The sequence below is a fragment of the Pungitius pungitius genome, chromosome 12 (genome assembly GCF_949316345.1).
Source record: "Pungitius pungitius chromosome 12, fPunPun2.1, whole genome shotgun sequence".
Taxonomy (NCBI): domain Eukaryota; kingdom Metazoa; phylum Chordata; class Actinopteri; order Perciformes; family Gasterosteidae; genus Pungitius; species Pungitius pungitius.
Genome location: NC_084911.1, coordinates 10,659,404 through 10,678,962, shown reverse-complemented (window position 1 = coordinate 10,678,962; position 19,559 = coordinate 10,659,404). Strand labels below are relative to the sequence as shown.

Below are 19,559 nucleotides of genomic sequence, written 5' to 3'. Positions count from 1 at the left end.
TTATGCATTATGTATCCATTGCATCATTCATACCAAGTTACATGTAACACCAAACAAAAACGGAACTAACGTGAGTCTAAAAATGAAAATTAAATTAAATAATTTTGAAAAAAAGATAGTGAAATGAAATGTGAGGTTAGCAGGTTGCAACGTGGTTAAATAACTGGATGCAACAGCATGTAATATTATAAAGTCCAGCCTGTGGTTGTTTTACAGTTGCATGTCACACAGCAGAGCGCTCGTGCTGACTTAAAGTGCACGTAGAGGAGCGTCCCTGCTGCTCGGCAAAAGCTAATACTGTTTAAACAGATTAGGCTGATGGGGCCACTGCTCCAGTGTAATCTGCTGGCAGCCTCTAAATACGATTTCTGACACGGAGCTCAATATTCTCCTCATCGTAGAGAACCGGAGAGACAGTGTGACTGAGGGAGAGGTTTTTCAGAAAAGAAGGAAGATGTAGAGGGGTGGAAGAGCTACAGAAAGAGCCAGGGAAAGGGGAGAGAGGGGGGGGGAGAATGGGGGTACGAGATCGAGTGGAGGGGGAGGAGGACATCAAGGCAGATTAGGAAACTGAAATGGAAGCTGGAAATTTAAAAATCCAAAAGGGACACGAGAGGTTGAGGAAGGATCAAAAGAAAATCTTTCATTCGTTCCTCAGATCAAAACATGAAGCACAATGATTGGACAGTATATTCTTATTTTATCAGTTTTCAAGTTTTCATGATAAATTCATCTACAAAAAAACCCACAGAGTCACTATGCAGACACACGCTAGGTCCCCGCTCCGTCTCCTTGGTGTTTGTTCCAGTAACATTGGGAAAGGCTAAAAGAGCTGCACGATTGCGTGATGCTGTAATCCCCAAATTACCAGTTAAACACTTTACAAAATTATGTACAGGGTGGTATTTAACTTGAATTTAGAAATACGCTCTAGTATATATATTCACATGTGTCAATTGGCTTTCGTGGAACCCAGAAATATGACAACCTGTAATTTCAGCGTGGCCCGGTGGAATGTTCTTTTCGCTGAACACACTGCCTGGAGTAAATCGGCCCACTCGACTGGTCTGAGATCCATAACAATTATCAGGGCCAGTGTGGCCACTCTGCCGAGTCAGGATCATGCCGCACTGACACCCACATCTCACCTCGAAGCTGAAATACCTGCATGTGTCACGCCGTCGCTGCAGGTTCAACAGCCAATCGGCCCACACTGTGGACGTGGATTTAATGACCCGTTGGTGGACGGACAACGAAATGACCCAATTTGGAGCGAGCTCAGAACACCGAATGAAGCAGATGGATTTGAGATAAAACACGGGTGGTTTTGGCAATGTAGTCTTACCTGAGTTGAACTAATCCTGCCCTTGCGTTGAACTGCTAAAAACCTTCTGGTTTTCGACACATGAAGCTTTTAAACGTCTGCAGCTCGTGGGCTCTGCCTCTGTGACGGCCTGTCAGCCTGATAGCGTCGACGCCGCATGTTCTCCTCCTTTGCTCTTCCAGGAGAGATATTTGAGCCCACAACAGTTACTCTGACTTAGCGTTTCTACATCCTGCTTCTAATCTCTTAAGGGTTATTCCGAGTAGGAACGCTTTGCTCCACATTGTGCCGCCGACACGTAGCGGCCGGGCTGGTGAAATGTAGAGAGCTGCCGCTATAAAGAAAACAATGAGGCTGAGATTGATAATGAGCAAGTAACTTCCAACAGCCAGCGAATTCTCCCCAAAGCCATTTCCCCCCCGACATGAATAAAGTTGCAATCATGCTCCGCAGCTTGTTGACGTCGACTCATTTGAATTTCAGCATGGCACTAAACTCCCTTTGTCAGGGCGCACTTGGAAATGTATGGAATGATGTGTTTCGTCACGTTTATCTCATTTTAGAAGGCCGTTTTGGCTTTTCGAGAAGCCAGACATCTTAATCATCCCCCCCCCCCCCTCTCCGCTCCCCCCGGCTGCTTTATACAAACATTATGCTCTCTCATTGATAGTCATATATTGAAAGTGTCAGCAACAAGCGATGCGTGGCTTTGATGGCCGAGCAATGGCCGCCCTGACTGCTGTGTCTCAGGTCACTGGATGAAGCATTTCCCGACGGGGGCCGACGAGTGCGAGTGCGAGTGCGCGTGCACGTGGGCAAAAGTGTGTGCGTGCAACATTTTGTTCGCAGGTTGGCTCGCCTAAGTTGTGCTGTCAAGGGATTCCTGCCGCGGAATGATTCTAACAGCATTAGACGCCGTCTCGGTCTGAATGGTCCAGTGGTGCATTATGTTTCTCCTGACGCACATCTGGGAGAGCAGCAATCACAGGGGACCTGCCCGGTGTGTTCTCATGCTGAATGTTCCAACTCATTTTTTTTTTTAGCCCAGTCGCAACTGTGCGTCCGTGTTATGAAATGATAATATTGTGTTTTTTCCACTGTGTTTCGACACAGTAAGAGAAAGAATTTAGGAGACGACTGGATGCTGTGCTGAGTCGGTGTGACAGTCAGATCCCTGGCTGTCTGTGAGAGCTGTGCAGGGCTAAGATCACCTGACGCATGCACACACACACACACACACACACATCATGCACACGTCCAATCATGCAACAGAAAAAAAGAAAAACTCACTCAACGCAACTTTCTGCACCATAACTTCTAACTTCTATAACTCCCAATGCAACATAACAGTGAGGCTCTTTTTGATGACATAAATAATGATGTGCTATAGTGTGTCAAACTCAGTATCAGTTTCTTTAACAGTACATTTGGGCTGCCTTTCAAAGCAACATGACTGACTTTAGCCATGCGCACAGTATTATGTCAGAGACCTCCTCTTCTCTGCCAATCACCATCTCATCCGTCGACTTTTGGGGATATGCATGGTGTTAGCTTGCAGGAGGCAAAGAGGAGTGTCACATACAAATGTACATATACAAGCCTAACTTCACGTGTCTCCTTACCAAGTGGAATTATCATATTACACTGGAAATGTACATATATAAACCATCATGGTGTTGTGGAAATCAGCTTTCTTCCCATATGCTGCACAGGTATACTCACCTGTGGTTAAATGGGGAGGCCATCTAAGACATGGTAGTTAGAGCTTGAATGCACATCACCAGCAACGGGAAACTGAGGCATTTCATTGGATTTAATCTAAACAGGTGCTTTTCCTACCGTGACATGTTAAGTGTCGTAAGTCAAAGACCACGAGTTCAGTCCTCTCACTGCCGAACTGCAAGAAGGAGAAAGACCAAAGATTCACAACTAGCAACGTTCTAGCTTCAGGGGCACAACACACATAAAACATAATTCTTCATTGCGAGTTTCATCTAGAATTCTAAACATGTACAACGGCAGGCATCAGTTATCAAAAGTAATGGAAGCTTTCCAATTCCTTATGTTGAGCCTTCGGTTTCGACCTCTTTCCGTGACTCGCCGGGATTTTTTGTCGTTCCTCGTATCCCTACATCAGATTTTTGATTTCCACATAAACAGCCAGAGAGGACTGAAAACAACGATTTTCATTGCTTTTTCAAAATTCAAATTGGCATCACGAAACGGTTGAAATGAGAACAGCGTTGCCCAAATCCCTTATGCATCCACAGTATGTTTTTCACTGTTGTTTTCCATCCAGCCTCTTCCTGTGTCTGTCTCAGACTGTCGCAGTGTGTGTGTGTGTGTGTGTGTGTGTGTGTGTGGGAGGGGGGAAGCAAGTTCCTTCCATGGCTCATCACAGCCTTTAGCTCAGAGTGCAGCTAAATGGGTGACTGTATATCCGCTACCCCAATTAAGGGTGTTAATGTGTGACAGTGTGTATGTTCAGAGTGTGAATGTGTTTGTGTGCTAACACAGCAGTGGGGGCCTCTCTCTCTCTCTTTCTCCCTCTCTCACACTTTGCATTCATCAGTCGTCATCACAAAAGAAAACATTTAGAGGAAGCCTTTCCGGCATTGAAGGATATTGTAAAAAAAAAGAGTCAGAGTAAAGGAGCAGCAATAGTTAGATGAAGGATTTAATCCCAGTGGCATGCTGACAGAGTTAAAAATGGGAGAGAATTGTACGGTGGGCTTTGAACTTCAGCAGCTGGACGGACTTATCTGCTGTGACCGCCTTATGGCTGTAGGGGAAAGTAATACCAACGTGAGTACCTTAAACTTGTTGCAAAAAGTAAAAAGATTTTAAAAAGTCGATAAGAAAATGACCTCAATTCTCACCTCAATAGCTTAGTTAACAAATGAAGCATGAGTGTATGGTCTGAGGCGCTGGTGTCGAGTCCTTTTCGATACAGCATGATGTTGAGTCAATTATGGTCATATTGAGGATCAGGAATCAGGAAACGTTTACCGCCATAATATGTCAGACATACATGGAATTTGACTTGGCGGTTGGTGCATGACGGCAGATACAATAGTTGTGGGTGTTTTTGTTTACAACTTTAACCCTTTCACGTTGTGTTTTCAGTGCATGAAATTGAATTGTAACCTCTTTGGCCCAAAGAAAAAGTCTCATTCTTCGTTTAGTTTTACCTCGCTTTCCCCTCTAGTGTAACCTACGGTTCCCAAAAGTCAAATCAACAATGGCCAAAAAACGGGATGCCAAAAAAGCCAAATTGCTGTACTTGAGGCTTCAGACTGCAGTCTAACATCGTATTGGTGACCACAATCACTTCCTGCATACAGTCTGTGGCCTAAAGATGTTGGAGGCTGCGCGGACTAAGCACAAAGAAGCTCTGATTGCAGAACACGCAGAGGGGAGAGCTGACTCATTCTCTACTCAGACCGTGTTCAACTTAACCTTTACATCGTAAATAGAGGTTTGCCACTGTATTTATGTTCTAAATGTTGGATAGAGAACTTTTAACCTGCAACCCAATTTGACAGTGATGCCATTTTTGGACTTTCTTCACTGCAAACACACACACACACACACACAAATAACACAATCCTTCCAAACATGTCTGTTTAATTTAAGTTGACCATAAAAGGGGCCGGACCTCCCTAAAGAAGCTTCGTCATGGGAAGTAAAACACAGCAGAGTCAGAATACACTCCACAGGAAGCAGCTGTTGCCATGGTAAGCCAATGCCTGGCACTATAAATGACCGTAAAATAACACATAATTATTTGGCAGAGAGAGACTTAATGTGTTGGTGTGTCACTGTTTGTGGTGGGAGACTTTTTTTTATGTTATTGATTTCTCCACCTGAGGATTAGCTCTGGAGCTGTGAGAGATACCGGCTACGAAATCACCACTGTTCTCTTCTCCCAGCTGGTAATGAATAGCCTTTAATGCTATTAACCTATTCAAAAACAATGTTTTCTCTCCCACCAGCGGTTAATCCTGCCATAGGATTAGGTGCAAGCCAACCCATTCACTCATGCACGCGCACGTGCACATTAGGAGAACCACACCTACGCATGTGAGTTTGAAGGTATCAGCTTCTGTTTGCACCGCAAATATCACATTAGTCAAAAAAACAAACATTCACACAGCTTGAAATAATAATGCAGAAATTGACCTAAAATGACTTACATGCAGCAAAGGAGAGCCTTAAACAGCTATGCCGAATATTGTGTGTGTGTGTGTGTGTGTGTGTCTGTGTGTGGGGGAGGGGGCTTCTGTCTGCACAACGCTGTGCATATGTCCAGTCTTTGCCTGGCTCTTTGCCGCCCGCTGGCAGCCTCCTTTGGCAGCCAGCAAGAATCAAGTGGACGACATCAAGTCCGGTATCTTATTATGCTTTCACTGTGGCTGTGGCTGCTGGTGTGGGCTTGTGAGCTGGCTCACGGGTGTGATGAGTGAAAAGAAGGAAATAACATATGGACTTTGTGCATGACATTTTCTTTCTGAAAAGAAACCCCACTTTTTTTCATTTTTTTTTTGCTTCACTGAATTCCTAATAATATGCAGCATTGTGTTCTCTGTTGTAAACATGTCAATTGTTTAAATGTCGTAGTGTAAAAACTGCTACTGTGGAAAATCTGAGTGCGTGTAAGTGTGAGTGTACCACATCCACGGATGAAGCAAAGCCATTCGCGAGCTTAGTGGCACGAGATGGAAAACCATTTCTACTCCCACAGCACTGTGACGCGGCTAAATGAATCGTGGATGAATGCGCAATGACTATTGACACTGATTTACTCTGCGCTGTCGCCCCTCTCTACGTGTGGGGATTGCTATCAGGATGCCTCCGCATTCCGTTGTGCAGACAAGTGCGGTTACGCTGGAGACGCGTCCGCCTTGAAAACAACCGTCACTAAGCAGCCGCGAGGTGACGTGGTGACGACGTAGCGCTCTGTGAGAGCGACAGCTCAAGTTCTCACGGTGTAAACTCGCTTAATTGGTATTTATTTGCTGCAGGGCAAATCCCCCCTGTGCCCCCCCCCCAATGATAATTAAATCAAAGCAGTCATTTCTATCCGTGTATCAAGCTGTTTAAAATGAAATCATTTCATTCCCACTAACGCCGGTTGTTGACTCGCGTTGCCATTTCAGATCTCGGCTGGGTTGCCATGATGAGCGAGGAGTGTCCTGTGCCGCTGGGGAGCCTTTCCTCAGCAGGGCCGGGGCAGAGCGAGGAGTACGGCTTGGGGCAAGCTGACGACATCATCGAGGAAGTGGGTCCCTGCGACGACGTCAGTATCGGCAGTGACCTCAGCACTCTCGTGCTGCCCTTCCCGGAGCTGGCGCCCGTGGTCTTCTTCTGCCTCAAGCAGACCACCTGTCCTCGCAACTGGTGCATCCGTATGGTCTCCAGCCCATATCCTTTTTATCCACTGTAGTGGAGCTGGCCAAAACCTGTACCCACTTAACCTTCATCATCCTCTAAGCTTAATTGTTTACCTGCCCGCGTACCAGCTCCAGGTTCTTTTTTCGGTTCAAAAGATGAAGTTCATGCAATGCACCATCCGGGAACATGTTTAAAACACCAGCATCAGGTCACCTGGTTCATCGATGCATCTTTTCACCCCCACGTCTAGCATTGCGGCTTTCATTCCCTTTTTTGGAGCTTTTCGTCTGGTTTTCCGAGTCCCAGTTTCTCCCCTCTGTGATATTGTGTGGATCTGTTTTGTGTCCCTCACTCACATATTGTGTGTCTTTGTTACCACATTGTGCAGAAGACACCCCAGAAGCTTCTCAAAGTAAGTGTGTTTGAAATCCTTAATCAACTATCACTGCTGGGTTCACCATTGTGCTGCTTGAGGAATAAAATTGGACATTTCTGCTTGGTCTGTTTAAACCTCTTTGATCGGGTGCGTTTTCTTTCTTAAGTATTTAAGTATTCTTAGTATTCTAAACGTATTTAATTCCTGTTCTTGCTTCTCGATATGTGGCTGTTAAAGTAAATGCTGCGCGGCGACATTGTTGCGACGGTGTTGTAGTTTAAAATTGGCGCCTCGTGTGTTGTCTTTCCCCTTGCGGCACACGCACATGACGACACTCTTTCAACCTATCAAGGTTCTGCAGTGAGTCTAGCTCCACCCTTTAGTACCAAACAACTGTGCCAGGTACCCCAACGGAAGGGTACCCAAAAAGTGGTACGGTATGGTTTCGATTTTTGGTACTTTTCTTCGTACCGTACCGCTCGGTGCAAACGCGCCATTAGTAACCTTTTACTACTCAAATGAAACACTTTGTGTTCCAAAGTCGTTAAAGAACAGCTGCTGTAATGACATGGCATTGTTCTGGTCTCCTTTCCACTCGATTATTTTCTCGTCTCATCAGGTCTGCAAAGGAAAAACAAACTTGTGTGTGAACACTCATATGTGACCCCCTCCCTGCACAGTACATCTACAACTATTCTTTCAAAACTGTGTTATTACTATATTATAACTGTTGGCAATAATACATTTGGTACATATACTGTAACAAGAAAGCAAAATGAACTCCTCCATTCCGGAGGTTAATCAAGCTTTGAGGCAAACGCTCGTGAGATGCAAAACTATACCTCCCCCCATACATTTACAGAAAGCCTTTGAGGGTGCACTGACGTCTTGGTGATACGTTTCACAGACAAACAAACGGATGGGCAGAGAATCAGAAAGGCAGCGGGAGAGTGAGAGCCAGCAGCAAGGCTTCGTGTTTGCATTTCAGACTCTGACATTGATTTCAGGTTCTACAGCGCCTGCTAATGGCTGCATGGGCTTCGCTGCTCTCATTTGGCCCCCGAGCCACAGGGAGAAGAAAAGAAGCGATAACACTCAAAAATCTTATTTCACATTGCCCTGAGTTTCTATCGTGGCTCACTGGTTGTTGGACACCCACGGGGGGAGTGTGTGAGACAAATCTAAAGGGAGTGTGAGAACGGTGCAAAATATTTTTCCTGCAAAGGAAGTTTGTTATTGCCTTGAATTGAGGTGATTTTCCTCTCCAGGAATCAGCTGGAGAACCGAACGCAAACACACTCGGGTCAGCGGGATGGTTGGTGAGGACTGTGACTATGTGGGTTTGGACCGTTTTGAAGCTCGCTGAAGTGTGTGTGTGTTTGTGTGTGTGTGTGTGTGTGATACGGCAGCATATTCACAGTGTCGGATGTGTGTGTGTGTGTGTGTGTGCACTCTAACAGTGACTTGTACCCGTTTGAGTGTGTGTATTGATTGAAGTCACTGTATAGAAATATATTCCTGAATATCTCACCAAATAGGAGCACAGGACAGTGTAAGGGGGGTCGGGGGGGGACAAGTCAGATAGCTGTACATCTGATATGTATTTTGGCATCATGTGTTTCCTATCTGTATGTTTGTTAAGACGCTTTCTCTCAATTTAAACAGGCGGCGTGCTGCCTGCTCTGCTTCCGCTTGCTGACATGCTGTCAAGAGATTCTGCAGCAGCTGTTCCTCCACTTCGTTTTAACACTGAAAATAGTTTCACTCACCCGGATAGATTCATTAAAATGGACTACTGCACCCGTATATATTACTCACATAAACACTTGTCCACTGTCACAATGATATATTTGATCCTCTTGAACAATCTTTGTGTCATTTGACTGCAGCATATTTTACAGCTTTCACCTGACCAACCCTTTAAATGGATAGAATAGCTGGTGCTATGGGGCTTGGATGCCCCTTTATCAATACTTACTATCTACAGATCACTAAGAGAACATGTCACTCACACTCCACCGTATCTTCAACAATGGAGTCGACTGCATTCAGTGAAACTCGACCTGTCGACATTCACGCTGAAAGCTTAGAAAGCTTCAGTGGCTTGGCCTGACTTGTTTGTAGGCGCAATATCTTCTGCAGAGTTTCATGTCCCTTTTCGGCTTGCAGTAGACCACAGTTTTATCACGTAATATATACAAACGAAAGAGCAATAATCCTTTAAAATTACTGCTTGTGTGTTTCGGTCCTTTGAACATTGTATTTGGTTTGGGACTCCTGAATTGCAGTTTAATCGCATATTGCCCACAATGGGATGTTAAGGGTGTTCTGGCGTTTGTAGGAGTCGTTCAGGCGGAGAACGTTGACTGATGCTCGGCTCTGGGCACCTTCTTGTTTCTTTCCGGCGTCCAAAACATCGTTACACTTGCATGGCCTTCGCTCTCTTTTATCTTTACTTCCTCTCATATCTTTGTTTCCTCTCCTCCTGCAACCAGCTCTCCCCTCCAGGTTTCTCCGTTCCCCGTCTTATTTTCCCCTACTTGTTTTACCGACGAGCTTGATGCCAATAACTATCCCCTTTCTTCACATTATCCCATCCCCCATCCCCCATCCCGATCCCCTGTGATGGGCTCCTGAGGTGTTCCGGCCTCTGTGGCCCGTGATCCGATCTGGCCGTGACAGCTTGTTATCTCCATGGTGACGGATGGCTGAGGCGTTGCCGTGTCTTGCTCTTAACTACTACTGAGGATAGAGCTCGCACCTGGGACACATCACCTACCCTATCTCACCTCTCTTTCTGCGGTTCTTATTATTCTTTTCCCCCGTCTTTTTGCTTTCTGTGCTCCAGTTATCGGTGGCTCTAGTTGGAAACGTTGCTGCGGGTTTGCCGCCACACTCGCTGTGAGGTGTGTCACTTGATGTTGAAGTGTTGTTCAACTTTTTTCACACGGTTTCTGTGTGTTTCTGTTATTTTGTCTTCCTATTTTGTTCTCCTACAAAGGTGCCGTAAACATAAATCAACCAAACTTGATAAAACATGTCGGTGATGCTTGTGCTTCCAAAATAAATCCCATGGCTGAAGTGACCACTAGTGCCGATTCCGATTGCAATGATCCTCACTGTCCGGTCACTCTTACTCACGTCTTCCTCCCTGCATGTTTCTGTCCTTCCCCTCCTCCCCCCCCCCCCATCCTCCCCCAGGTGTAGTCAAACTGCATTAGCCCGTGAGAGGGAGAGGAGATGAGAGGGCAGCAGTGCAGATGAAGGGCTTAAAGTGACTCTAATGATTACTGGAGTACCGAGCCTCAGCGCATGCACCTGCTTCACGGTAGTTAGGCGACACTGAACATGTGCTTTCTACACTTTGGCAGCCCTGCAGTCCAGAAACGTACTGCGGCGCGCGTGCGTACACGTTATCACGATCAGCCCGCCGTTGGATTACGGATTATGTACTCGGATTTCGGATTCCATTCTCCGGGAGGGTATTGCGTGGAGATGGCTGCCTGGTACCGTGCAATGCTTCTTTTTTGGAGCGACGCTTTGGACAGCGGTGGCTTTTTTGTCCGAACTCGGTATCAGCATCAGTATGCTGAGCTTTTGGGTGTAACGCGCAGATAAATGTCAGAGGCGCTCAAACGGGAACACGCATGCACATGCACACATAACACGCATGCACATGCACACATAACACGCACGCTCAAACCGCCACGTCTCTCCCTCCCTCTCTCTCTCTCTCTCTCTCTCTCTCGCTCTCTCTCTCTTCCCCTCTCCATTTCACCATCACATTCTTTCTGCCTTATTTTCTAATTATTATAAAAGAGTCACGTCCTCCTTTTTATGTTCAACCCTGAAGTATGGCTTTACATAGACTGGGAGTTTTGAGAGGAGTAATATAATGGCTCCATCGCCACTAACTGCAGGGAACATTTTATCCAAGTGAGTGCTTTGTAGTTTGCTGTTTCTCATCTATTATCCACAGAAGGCTTATCAATTGTATGAGTCATTCTGCTCTTTGCTTCCGACCTTCTGAAAACTCCACTGAACAGACTTCAAATCTCCGAATGGCGTTTTCTTCAAGCAAATGTGTGCACGATTGAAGAAAGTGTGGGTGAGCACATGAATGACCGTGAAACGAGGCGATGATGAGTAACTAGCTGCCGGGTGAGGAACGGCTCGGACCTGGTGGTTAATTTTCCTCTTAGGTTTCAGAGCTGGAATTAAAAAAAAAGGCTGATCAGATGAGATTTGTGGCTGGAAATCAGCACAAACTTTAATAGGATAAGAAAAACATTCCCTATGTTTCTACTTAATGGCTCCCTGGGTGTGCTGACAGGAGGGGTTTTATATCAAAATACTGGTACTGCTACTTTTATACAGTAAGTGTAATATCATGTAGAGCTTGTTCTCGCCTACCATCTGTGTGCAGGTGTGTTTGTTACACGTTGATTAACAGCGCTGATTGCTAATGCTTTGAACAAACTAAACATGCTGAAAAGTTTTTCTTATTTAAATGATGCCTTGATGATCTTTTTAAATTGTAATATGTAAGTAAAGTTGAGATAGGTCAGCGCTTAGCCTCGGGTAAAAGGGCAGTATAATAAGTATTAAGTACTCGTACTCTGATTCCTTTGCTCCTTCAGAGCAGGGGGCCGACTCTCGTCTTTAATACCGGATTCCGGCAAAAAAGCCCACATTTCAGTTATTTCAATGTAAATTCTCTGGCTATTACCAGAGGCGGCTGTAAAGAGAGCTACAGATAAGCAAAGCAATAATTGTTCCACTCCAAAGATTCTTTTCTCAGTACACTGGGATGCTAAACTGCCACCAGACAGAATTACTAACGGATCAAATGTGACAGCTCACAGTCCCTCCTTACTCTGTGGAATGAGTTCTTTATACATTCTGCTAGTTTTCCACAATAATTTGCAAACTTTAGTCACATGCCTAAACATTTTAGCCCATAGAAAGTACGACTAAATATATAAATATATTTTTAATAGCAAATAGGGGGAGATTAACATTAAAATGAGACATTTGGGATTTAGGGAGCGAAGAAAAGCCTGAAACCAAATTAATCATAACACTTGAATAAGTCATGGTACTTTGAAAAGTGCACGGGCAGCTGTTTGAGACCACTCTGAGTGCTCCATGAAGCTGGCTGCGCCGTTGACTGTGGAGGAAACAGAGCGAGATTGTGTGAAAAAAAAAAAAAACATAACGCTGTGCAAAGGAGAACAAATGGCTGTTGTGAACCCTGGCGACGCTTCCAGCCCAATTCAGTTGGAAGCGTGAGGAAAGGGTGAGTCACTGGGGGATGTTTATTAGTATTCATGCTTTTTGATAGATCTTCACTGTGTTTCTGCATGAACCATTTGCCCACTTGCTGTGTGAGCTTTGAGGTCCACCCTTTGGTAATTATTACTTATGAGCACATTAGCAGACCAAGAAGACTCATTACAATATCAAGGGGACCTGCAGATCACACACCCTTTTAGTGCTTTTGAGTAGTCTTTGTCTTTGTGTTCGGGTTATGTGAGGCGTAAAAAAAACATTGCGTTTCCTATTTATTGTCACAACAGCGCCAAGATCAGATGATTCCCCGCCCTCGGCGAACTTTCAGGGCGAAAAAATACGCACCTGAATGGCTTGTGGCATGAAGAGTAGGAGGCTTACGGCCGAGCCGCTGTTCACCCGAGAGAGATCAAAGCCTGTTTCACATGGCTGATAGACGGAGGAATCCCATATCTTCAAAGCACTCTTAAATTACAATTTGGCATCCTTTCAAGCCTAATAGTTGAAGAGAGGTCTAAGATGAGTTTCTTTTTCTTGAGAAGCCCCCATTGTGCCAATCTAATATGACATGACATAGAAAGCTTATTTAAATTTCTCCTGGCATTCAACATTTCCCCCTTTTTTTGAGTTGAAGCTCTGTTCGGTTCATTTAATTAAGAATCAAGAAAAGCGTGACCCGCCGAGATGTTAAACAAAGTTTTCCGCTGCACGTCCGCGGCATTTCACACGAGCTCCGACTCTACTCTGCATCCCGAGGTACCCGAGTTGGCCCGCGAGCAGTCGCAGATGCGTAGTTCACTGTTCAACAAGAAAGGAGGGCGAGAGGGCCGATGAGAAATGGTCAAACTTACAACGCGGAGTGAAGGACAAGCTGGTAACTCCTCTCCGAAAGACAGACGAAAAAAGAAGACAAAGAGAAAAGATGGAGGCACCAAAAATAACACGGATGGCGGGCTGAGAGAAGGAGAGGGAGAGGTCGCTAGTTAGCGATATCCTAGAGAAGGCAGCATGTGACAGAGGAAAGGGAGTGAAAGAGGAAGAAAAAGAGAGATGGTTAGCACAGTGGCAGAGTGAACTTTCGCCCAGTGCCTGTCAGTGCGGAGGACCAGTGATGTGTGTGTGTGTGTGTGTGTGTGTGCATTGCCTTCTTGTGGCAGCAGGGAGGATCATGAAGTCTCTAATTGCTCTGCTGACTACAACCTCAGACCTGTTTCCCAGTGGAAGGCGGGGGGACAGAAAGCGGGAGGAAGGTACAGACCGAGATGGGGGAAGAAGTACTCAGTTAAGTATTCAGTCAAATGACAAACATCACCCAACGAGCCGAGAACCAAATAAGAAAAGTAGTGAGAATGCACGGGGCGTAAAGTCTAGCAACCCACGCGGTCAAATATCATTTTTGAATTTGGAAATTCATTCCTCGTGCCCTTTGAGTCTAGGATCCACTTTGACACGGTGAAAGGAGGATTACTCCATCACGCACACTTTCATCACCGGCCTCTTCTGTTCCATCCAGTGACCCTCTCTCTCTATCTCTCTCTCTCTCTCTATCTCCTGGGGGTAAACCGCGTTGGTGCGGCCGGGGAGAGCGATGGAAGCAGAAGGGGCTGACGGGGGTGGGGAGGGGGAGGGCAGCTTAAGATGGTCACGGACCGAGAAAAAAAAGCCAGAGAAAGAGAGAAAAGAAAAGGTTAGTTAGTGGCCGTTAGGGACCGGCTGAAATGGCCCCGATTTGTCACTGTCACACACACACACAGACACACACACACAAACATACAACTCTCTCTTGCTCTTCTCACTCTCATGTATACACATAATCCTAGCTGTCAGATATATGTTACACCTATATGGATCATACTAGGCCTAAATCCTTCTCTGGTGTTTTTCCACTGGCAGGGGTGTGTGTGTGTGTTATTATGTGGGTGGCATCTGTCAGGGCGGATGCTAAAACCCTTCCTCTGGCCAATGAGAAAAGCTTAAGGCTTCAATGTGTGTGTGTGTGTGTGTGTGTGTGTGTGTGTGTGTGTGTGTGTGTGTGTGTGTGTGTGTGTGTGTGTTACCACCCATATGTTTAGACATTAGTTGACGGGTGGTTTCTGCAGCTCAAATGAGCCTTGGGGCTTAGGTCATTAAAGACGAGCTTTACTAACACACACACACACACACACACAGACTCGCCAAGGGGGGAGTTGGTTTCTTCTAAAACTCGGCAGATTGTCGCGTAACTGAATCAGCGGCTGAGTCACTGATGTAACGGCAACGTGATAAGTGATATTCTGCTGAGAGAGGCGTGCGGGAGAGGGAAAAAAAAGAAAAGGCATGAGAGGAGGTGTGGAGGAGCCCTACGTGAGGAGATGTGCTCACACAATAGCCCAAGTGATGGTTGGTGGAGTCAGTGAGTGAATGGAATGTCGTGACGTAGTCCTCGTGGCAGCCGGCTGGCGCAAAAGCACGGAATCTCTCCAGGGCAGCGGGGGACACCGCTGGAGACGGCAGGAACCAGCTGAGACAACGACACAAAGCAAAAGCTGCGAACTGCTTAACGTGAGGAGCAAAAGAGAAAAGCAAAATAAACGAATGGGATCATGATGATTCACTGAGTTCATGAGTGCATTCGTTGTACTTAAACCCACTTTTATCCCTTAAAATATACTGTCAGGCAATAAAACAGTGATTTTCTTCATCCTTCAACTTAAACAACATATAGTACTGTGAGGACTAAAGACCTACACTTTTCAAATAACCTGCTGTCTTCAAGTAATAACCAGTGTGCTATACCTCTCACAAATGAGACTTGACAGCACAATTCTGTACAATTATACTCCTGGCAGGGAGAGAGCGACAGAGAGTGAGAGTGGGGGGGTCGGGGTGGGGGGGGGGTGGGGGTGGTGAGATGGTGTCCTTTTGGCCATTTTCCCAGTCAAACGAGTGTGAGAGAAGTGCAAAGGCAGCCAAGGCCCTCAGAGAGCCGAGCACTGTTTAAACGATGTTATCACAATGCATTTGTTTCCACTCCATCTGTTTCACTTACACGTTCTCCAACTCCCGCTCCCCGTCCACTTTTTAATTAATGCCCCCTCTCTGTGCGCCACGATTCACGCAGTGTTTAATTGTGTAATGCGCAGGACGACTAGGACCCGGTCTGAATCATCTACTTGCGGTGGGTCCGTTTTGTGCAGAGACCTCCATCCTCTGCTTGTATTTGTTCATTGTTCAGGATGCTTCTGGCTATAAGCAAAGAGCCTTCGGGCTTCGCACGGGGTGCAACCCCCCAGCCAATTACGGCGCGCGGCGTGTGCCACTCACCCGACGTCCGGCTCAGAGGAACATGTCCCGCTTCGGCATGCAAGGTCCCTCGTATGGTCCCAAGGTCAGTCTAAGGCTGTGAGAGCCTGTAGTGTATTCCTTCGTTGATCAGATGATATTTTATAGATTCCGATGGTTCGCGTTCATCTAACAGGTGCCATGTTTTTGGGTTGCCTATTTAACAGCTGTGTCCTCCTAAATTTGCACCTTGTAATGAAGTAAAGTTGAGGTTGAGATGATGAATTTGAAGTTACACGTATTTCTGCACCAATAAAAGGGAATGATTGGAATAACTGGATTTTTTCTCCCAAGATAACGTGCTTCCACTACTGCCCCCATTTTGTCTCTCGGTGCTAATGGTGAAGCAAATTCAAGCGTCTGTATATGTCTGCTCCTTTGTCCTTGTGTCCACATGGCACATACCTGAGCTCGCCAGCCGGCAGAGATGCGATTCCACCGGATTCAGTACCTGTCAGTGCCTGTTAATGTCAAATGGCTCCAGTCAGTGGCTGGTCTCGGTCATGCTTCAGATAACCCGTGAGCAAACAATGCCTCCTTTTATTTTGCTTCTGTAGGCTTTCTCTTTTTGGTTCTGTTTCGTAGCTGAATTGCGAGTCGTGTGGCATCCGACGAGGAACCTAGTGTTTGTGCATTTTCAGTCTGAAATACTCGGCCGCCAATTAAAAATAAGTGTCATAATAACTCTGGATATGCAAGTTATGAACAGCCCATGCACCAGGCATTTACTTTGAATCCTCCTTTGCAAAACTGCGTTGTAGCGGAGATATTTGTAGACAATGAGGTGAACACACACAGCTTGTCCTCTAGGAGACAATTTAGTCCCAGCACACCCAAAAAGGGAAGAAAATGCCTGCAAGAAGAAGTACTACCATCGTTTCTATATTCAGATAAATGGATTATGATAGAAAGAGAGAACATTCCTTTGTGCCGTCATCTTCAAGCCGTTGTCACGTGGTTCCGAGGCTCAAAGGTTTTTTTTTGCCACTGCTGCTTCTGGACTTGTAATACGAGATTAAAGAGGAACCCTGTTCTTTCCATTGAAGTAGTTTGCGAAGGGCGTGCGCGCTTCTGTCACATCGTACAATTCCCATTTTCTTCTAGTGGCTCACAAATCCGACAGATCGATAATGACATGAACGTAATAGTTATTGCGCAAGTGTTACTTTGTCACTCGTGTATGGCAGCATGGCTGGGGAACCTGCTTCCATCAGAATTGAACAATGACGTAGGCCTATCCCTTCTGTAATGACTTGTATAAATGCACAGAGCAGAGTCTTCTTTGGCGTTTTCCTATTTGACAGCTGCATACCTGCACTCGGAAGCCTCCCGGCCCCGACACGCCTACACCCGATGACTACAATGACGTCGCCGCTCAAGTCTTCTTCTCTAAGAGGTTAACTTGTAGCCGGCTAATGGGAGAGCATCTGGCTCAGGTTGTTCAATGTCGCCTTCCTGCTCCGGATGTTATTCGCTTCGTATCGGTCTTAATGTTTGGCGGGTGAACCTATTGGCAGGTGTCGTCGTTTTGTTTTAGTTAGCGCTCTGGCAAAGACTCTTTGGCAACTGTGCTCATACCGTGCCCTTCACAGGTAGACTGATAATCGCTCAAATGAGCGAATGGCCATTTGGCTCTTCTAATGACGGCCACGAGAGTCAGGGAGGAGCTCGGGAGCACAAACAGCTATACGACAATTGGGAGTGACCAATGACATTGCTGAAGTAAGCTAGGAAAATGAATAATGAAAAGCCAAATGTGGCCCCAAATAGAAAACAAGAGGCAGATCTGAATATCCACCGATCAGGTAGAATGTTGTCTATCTTCAGTTGGACCGGCACATCGTGGGCCTGTTTGAGCCTCTGGTTGAGAGTGGCAGCTTGGCTTTGTGTGTCTCTTCAGTGGACATTCTGGCCTTACCAAGCACGAGTAAGGAAATGCAAAGGGGATATGGGGACAATTAGCTTTCCTCTGCCTGGAAATGTGTGCGTCTGTGTGTGTGTTTGAATCCAAGTGTAACAGCGTGCATTATGTGGAGTAGTTTAATGGAGGTTTGACTTTGTGAGCGTGTGTGTGTGTGTGTGTCAGGTGGTAATTAATAAAGACTGCTTGGCGGAACTTTTCCATCCAGTGAAAAAGTAAAATTCATTTAACCAGACACGCTTGCTTTCAATTTCAATGTCCTAATTTTGTAAAAGCTCCACTTGAAGGTAGCAACACACAAGAGGGAGTATGTATTATTAAACCCTTTCTTCTACTTGCTTTCAGTCGTGTAGCTCACGTGGATTCATATTGTAGCACTCTGATGAGGACACAAAATGGACCAGAAGAGGGTGAGAGGCAGGGTACTTAGACCCTGAGCCCTCTGTGAATAGCTGATCCACTCTCTCTGAGCCCTTCACCCAAAACAAAGTTTATAGACAAACAAATAAGGGTGGCAGGTCAGGGCAGAAGCACTTAGTGGGACAGGACCTCGCAGACTTGAACACTGGACCCGGGTGGTGGCGCCACGCTTGCTGCAACAGAAGCAATCAGAAGTCTCTGAAGTGAACCAGCTGAAAAAAATAATTATGGTGATGCAAGAGATGAGCACCTGCACCTCTGTTTTCAACTGATAAAACGTTCTTATGGTGTATTGAGACAAGATGGAAACAGCTTTGTTTTCTTCTTTTTCTTGTTTCTTGTGTATTTCTTTCATAAACCTTCTCCTTACCTAAACTGGGTACACGATAACAACATAAAAGGCTATTTACGATTGATTTTCCAGAGGATAGAAGAGTGGAACACATTTGAGTCACCACTCCCAGAATTTGACACACAAAAGAGAGGGAGGGATGGCGAGCAGCAAAAGAAGGTCAAAGCAAGCGAGGACAGAGAAAATGGAAATGATTTACTGTGTGTGTGTGTGTGTGCATTTTTTCTCTTCTGTCAAATCTTTTTTAGTGCCTTATTTGGATTTGGCACAAACATTTTACGATGGTAGAACAGTTACAGTTACTTGAAACACAGAATTTCAGTATTTGAAAGTGTGAGTAAAGCTTATGTTGTAATTTTCCCCTTTGATGTTGGAGTTTCAGTCCACACACAACCACCAAAAAAGGGGCTCAGTCCGTCAGTGGCTCCGTATCCCACTTGGTGGGGTGGAAAAGACCACTTTGTTGTGTTTCGTTTTTTTTAGGGCACATCAGCTCTACTGAGCCGAGGTAAAGCTGAGCTAGCTCTTCTTCCCTTGATGAGAAGTTGCAGTAGCCTCTGTCGGTTTAAAAAAAAGCCAAATGGCGTTCAGGTGTGAGTAAAAAACAAATGCTCTGGTAGCTTTTTAGATGAATCACCAATATGTAATACTGGTAAAAAACACTAAACAGCTTGAGGTACATGCACCATGCCCCCCTCTTGAGCAGAACACAAAGAACATCTACCTTTCATTTCCTTGGGTTATCATCTCTGAGGCGATACCAGTGTGTCAGCTGCTGTGTGCACCACATGGTCAACAGGAAGGATTTATGACATTCAGTACAGAGAGTCCAGATTCATTCCAATTCCATTGGTTCTCTTCCTCAGCAGCAGCAGGTCGGAGTCTTCACTTACACTGTGAAATATCTCGACTTCTACTTGACAGATTGGCACAACATTTGGTACGGACATTCTTAGATGATGATTTTGTAAATGATGTGTAAATGTGTCTCTGAACTTTTCATTAGGCTCCATTTTTTTAGGTTACATTTGTCGTCAACATCCTTTTATTGTTTCTAAAACCCAATGAGCTTTGGTAGGTTCTGATGAGCTAATGGTAGCATGCTAAGGTGCTTCTGGAATGAGGACCTAATTGGGCATTTCATGCATTCTTCGAATTC

At 45.5% G+C, this 19,559-nt stretch overlaps 1 protein-coding gene across 5 annotated transcripts in view; it reads left to right on the top strand.

The window, feature by feature from the left end:
• LOC119221097 (voltage-dependent T-type calcium channel subunit alpha-1I-like) overlaps window positions 1-19,559 on the top strand; it is a 116,189-nt gene that overhangs the window by 25,129 nt on the left and 71,501 nt on the right. For all 5 annotated transcript variants that reach the window (XM_062566325.1, XM_062566324.1, XM_062566323.1 and 2 more), the window contains exon 2: window positions 6,484-6,748. In XM_062566325.1, coding sequence (XP_062422309.1) covers window positions 6,501-6,748 — 248 coding nt within the window. In that variant the 5' untranslated portion in view covers window positions 6,484-6,500. The remainder of the gene's footprint in view (window positions 1-6,483; window positions 6,749-19,559) is intronic.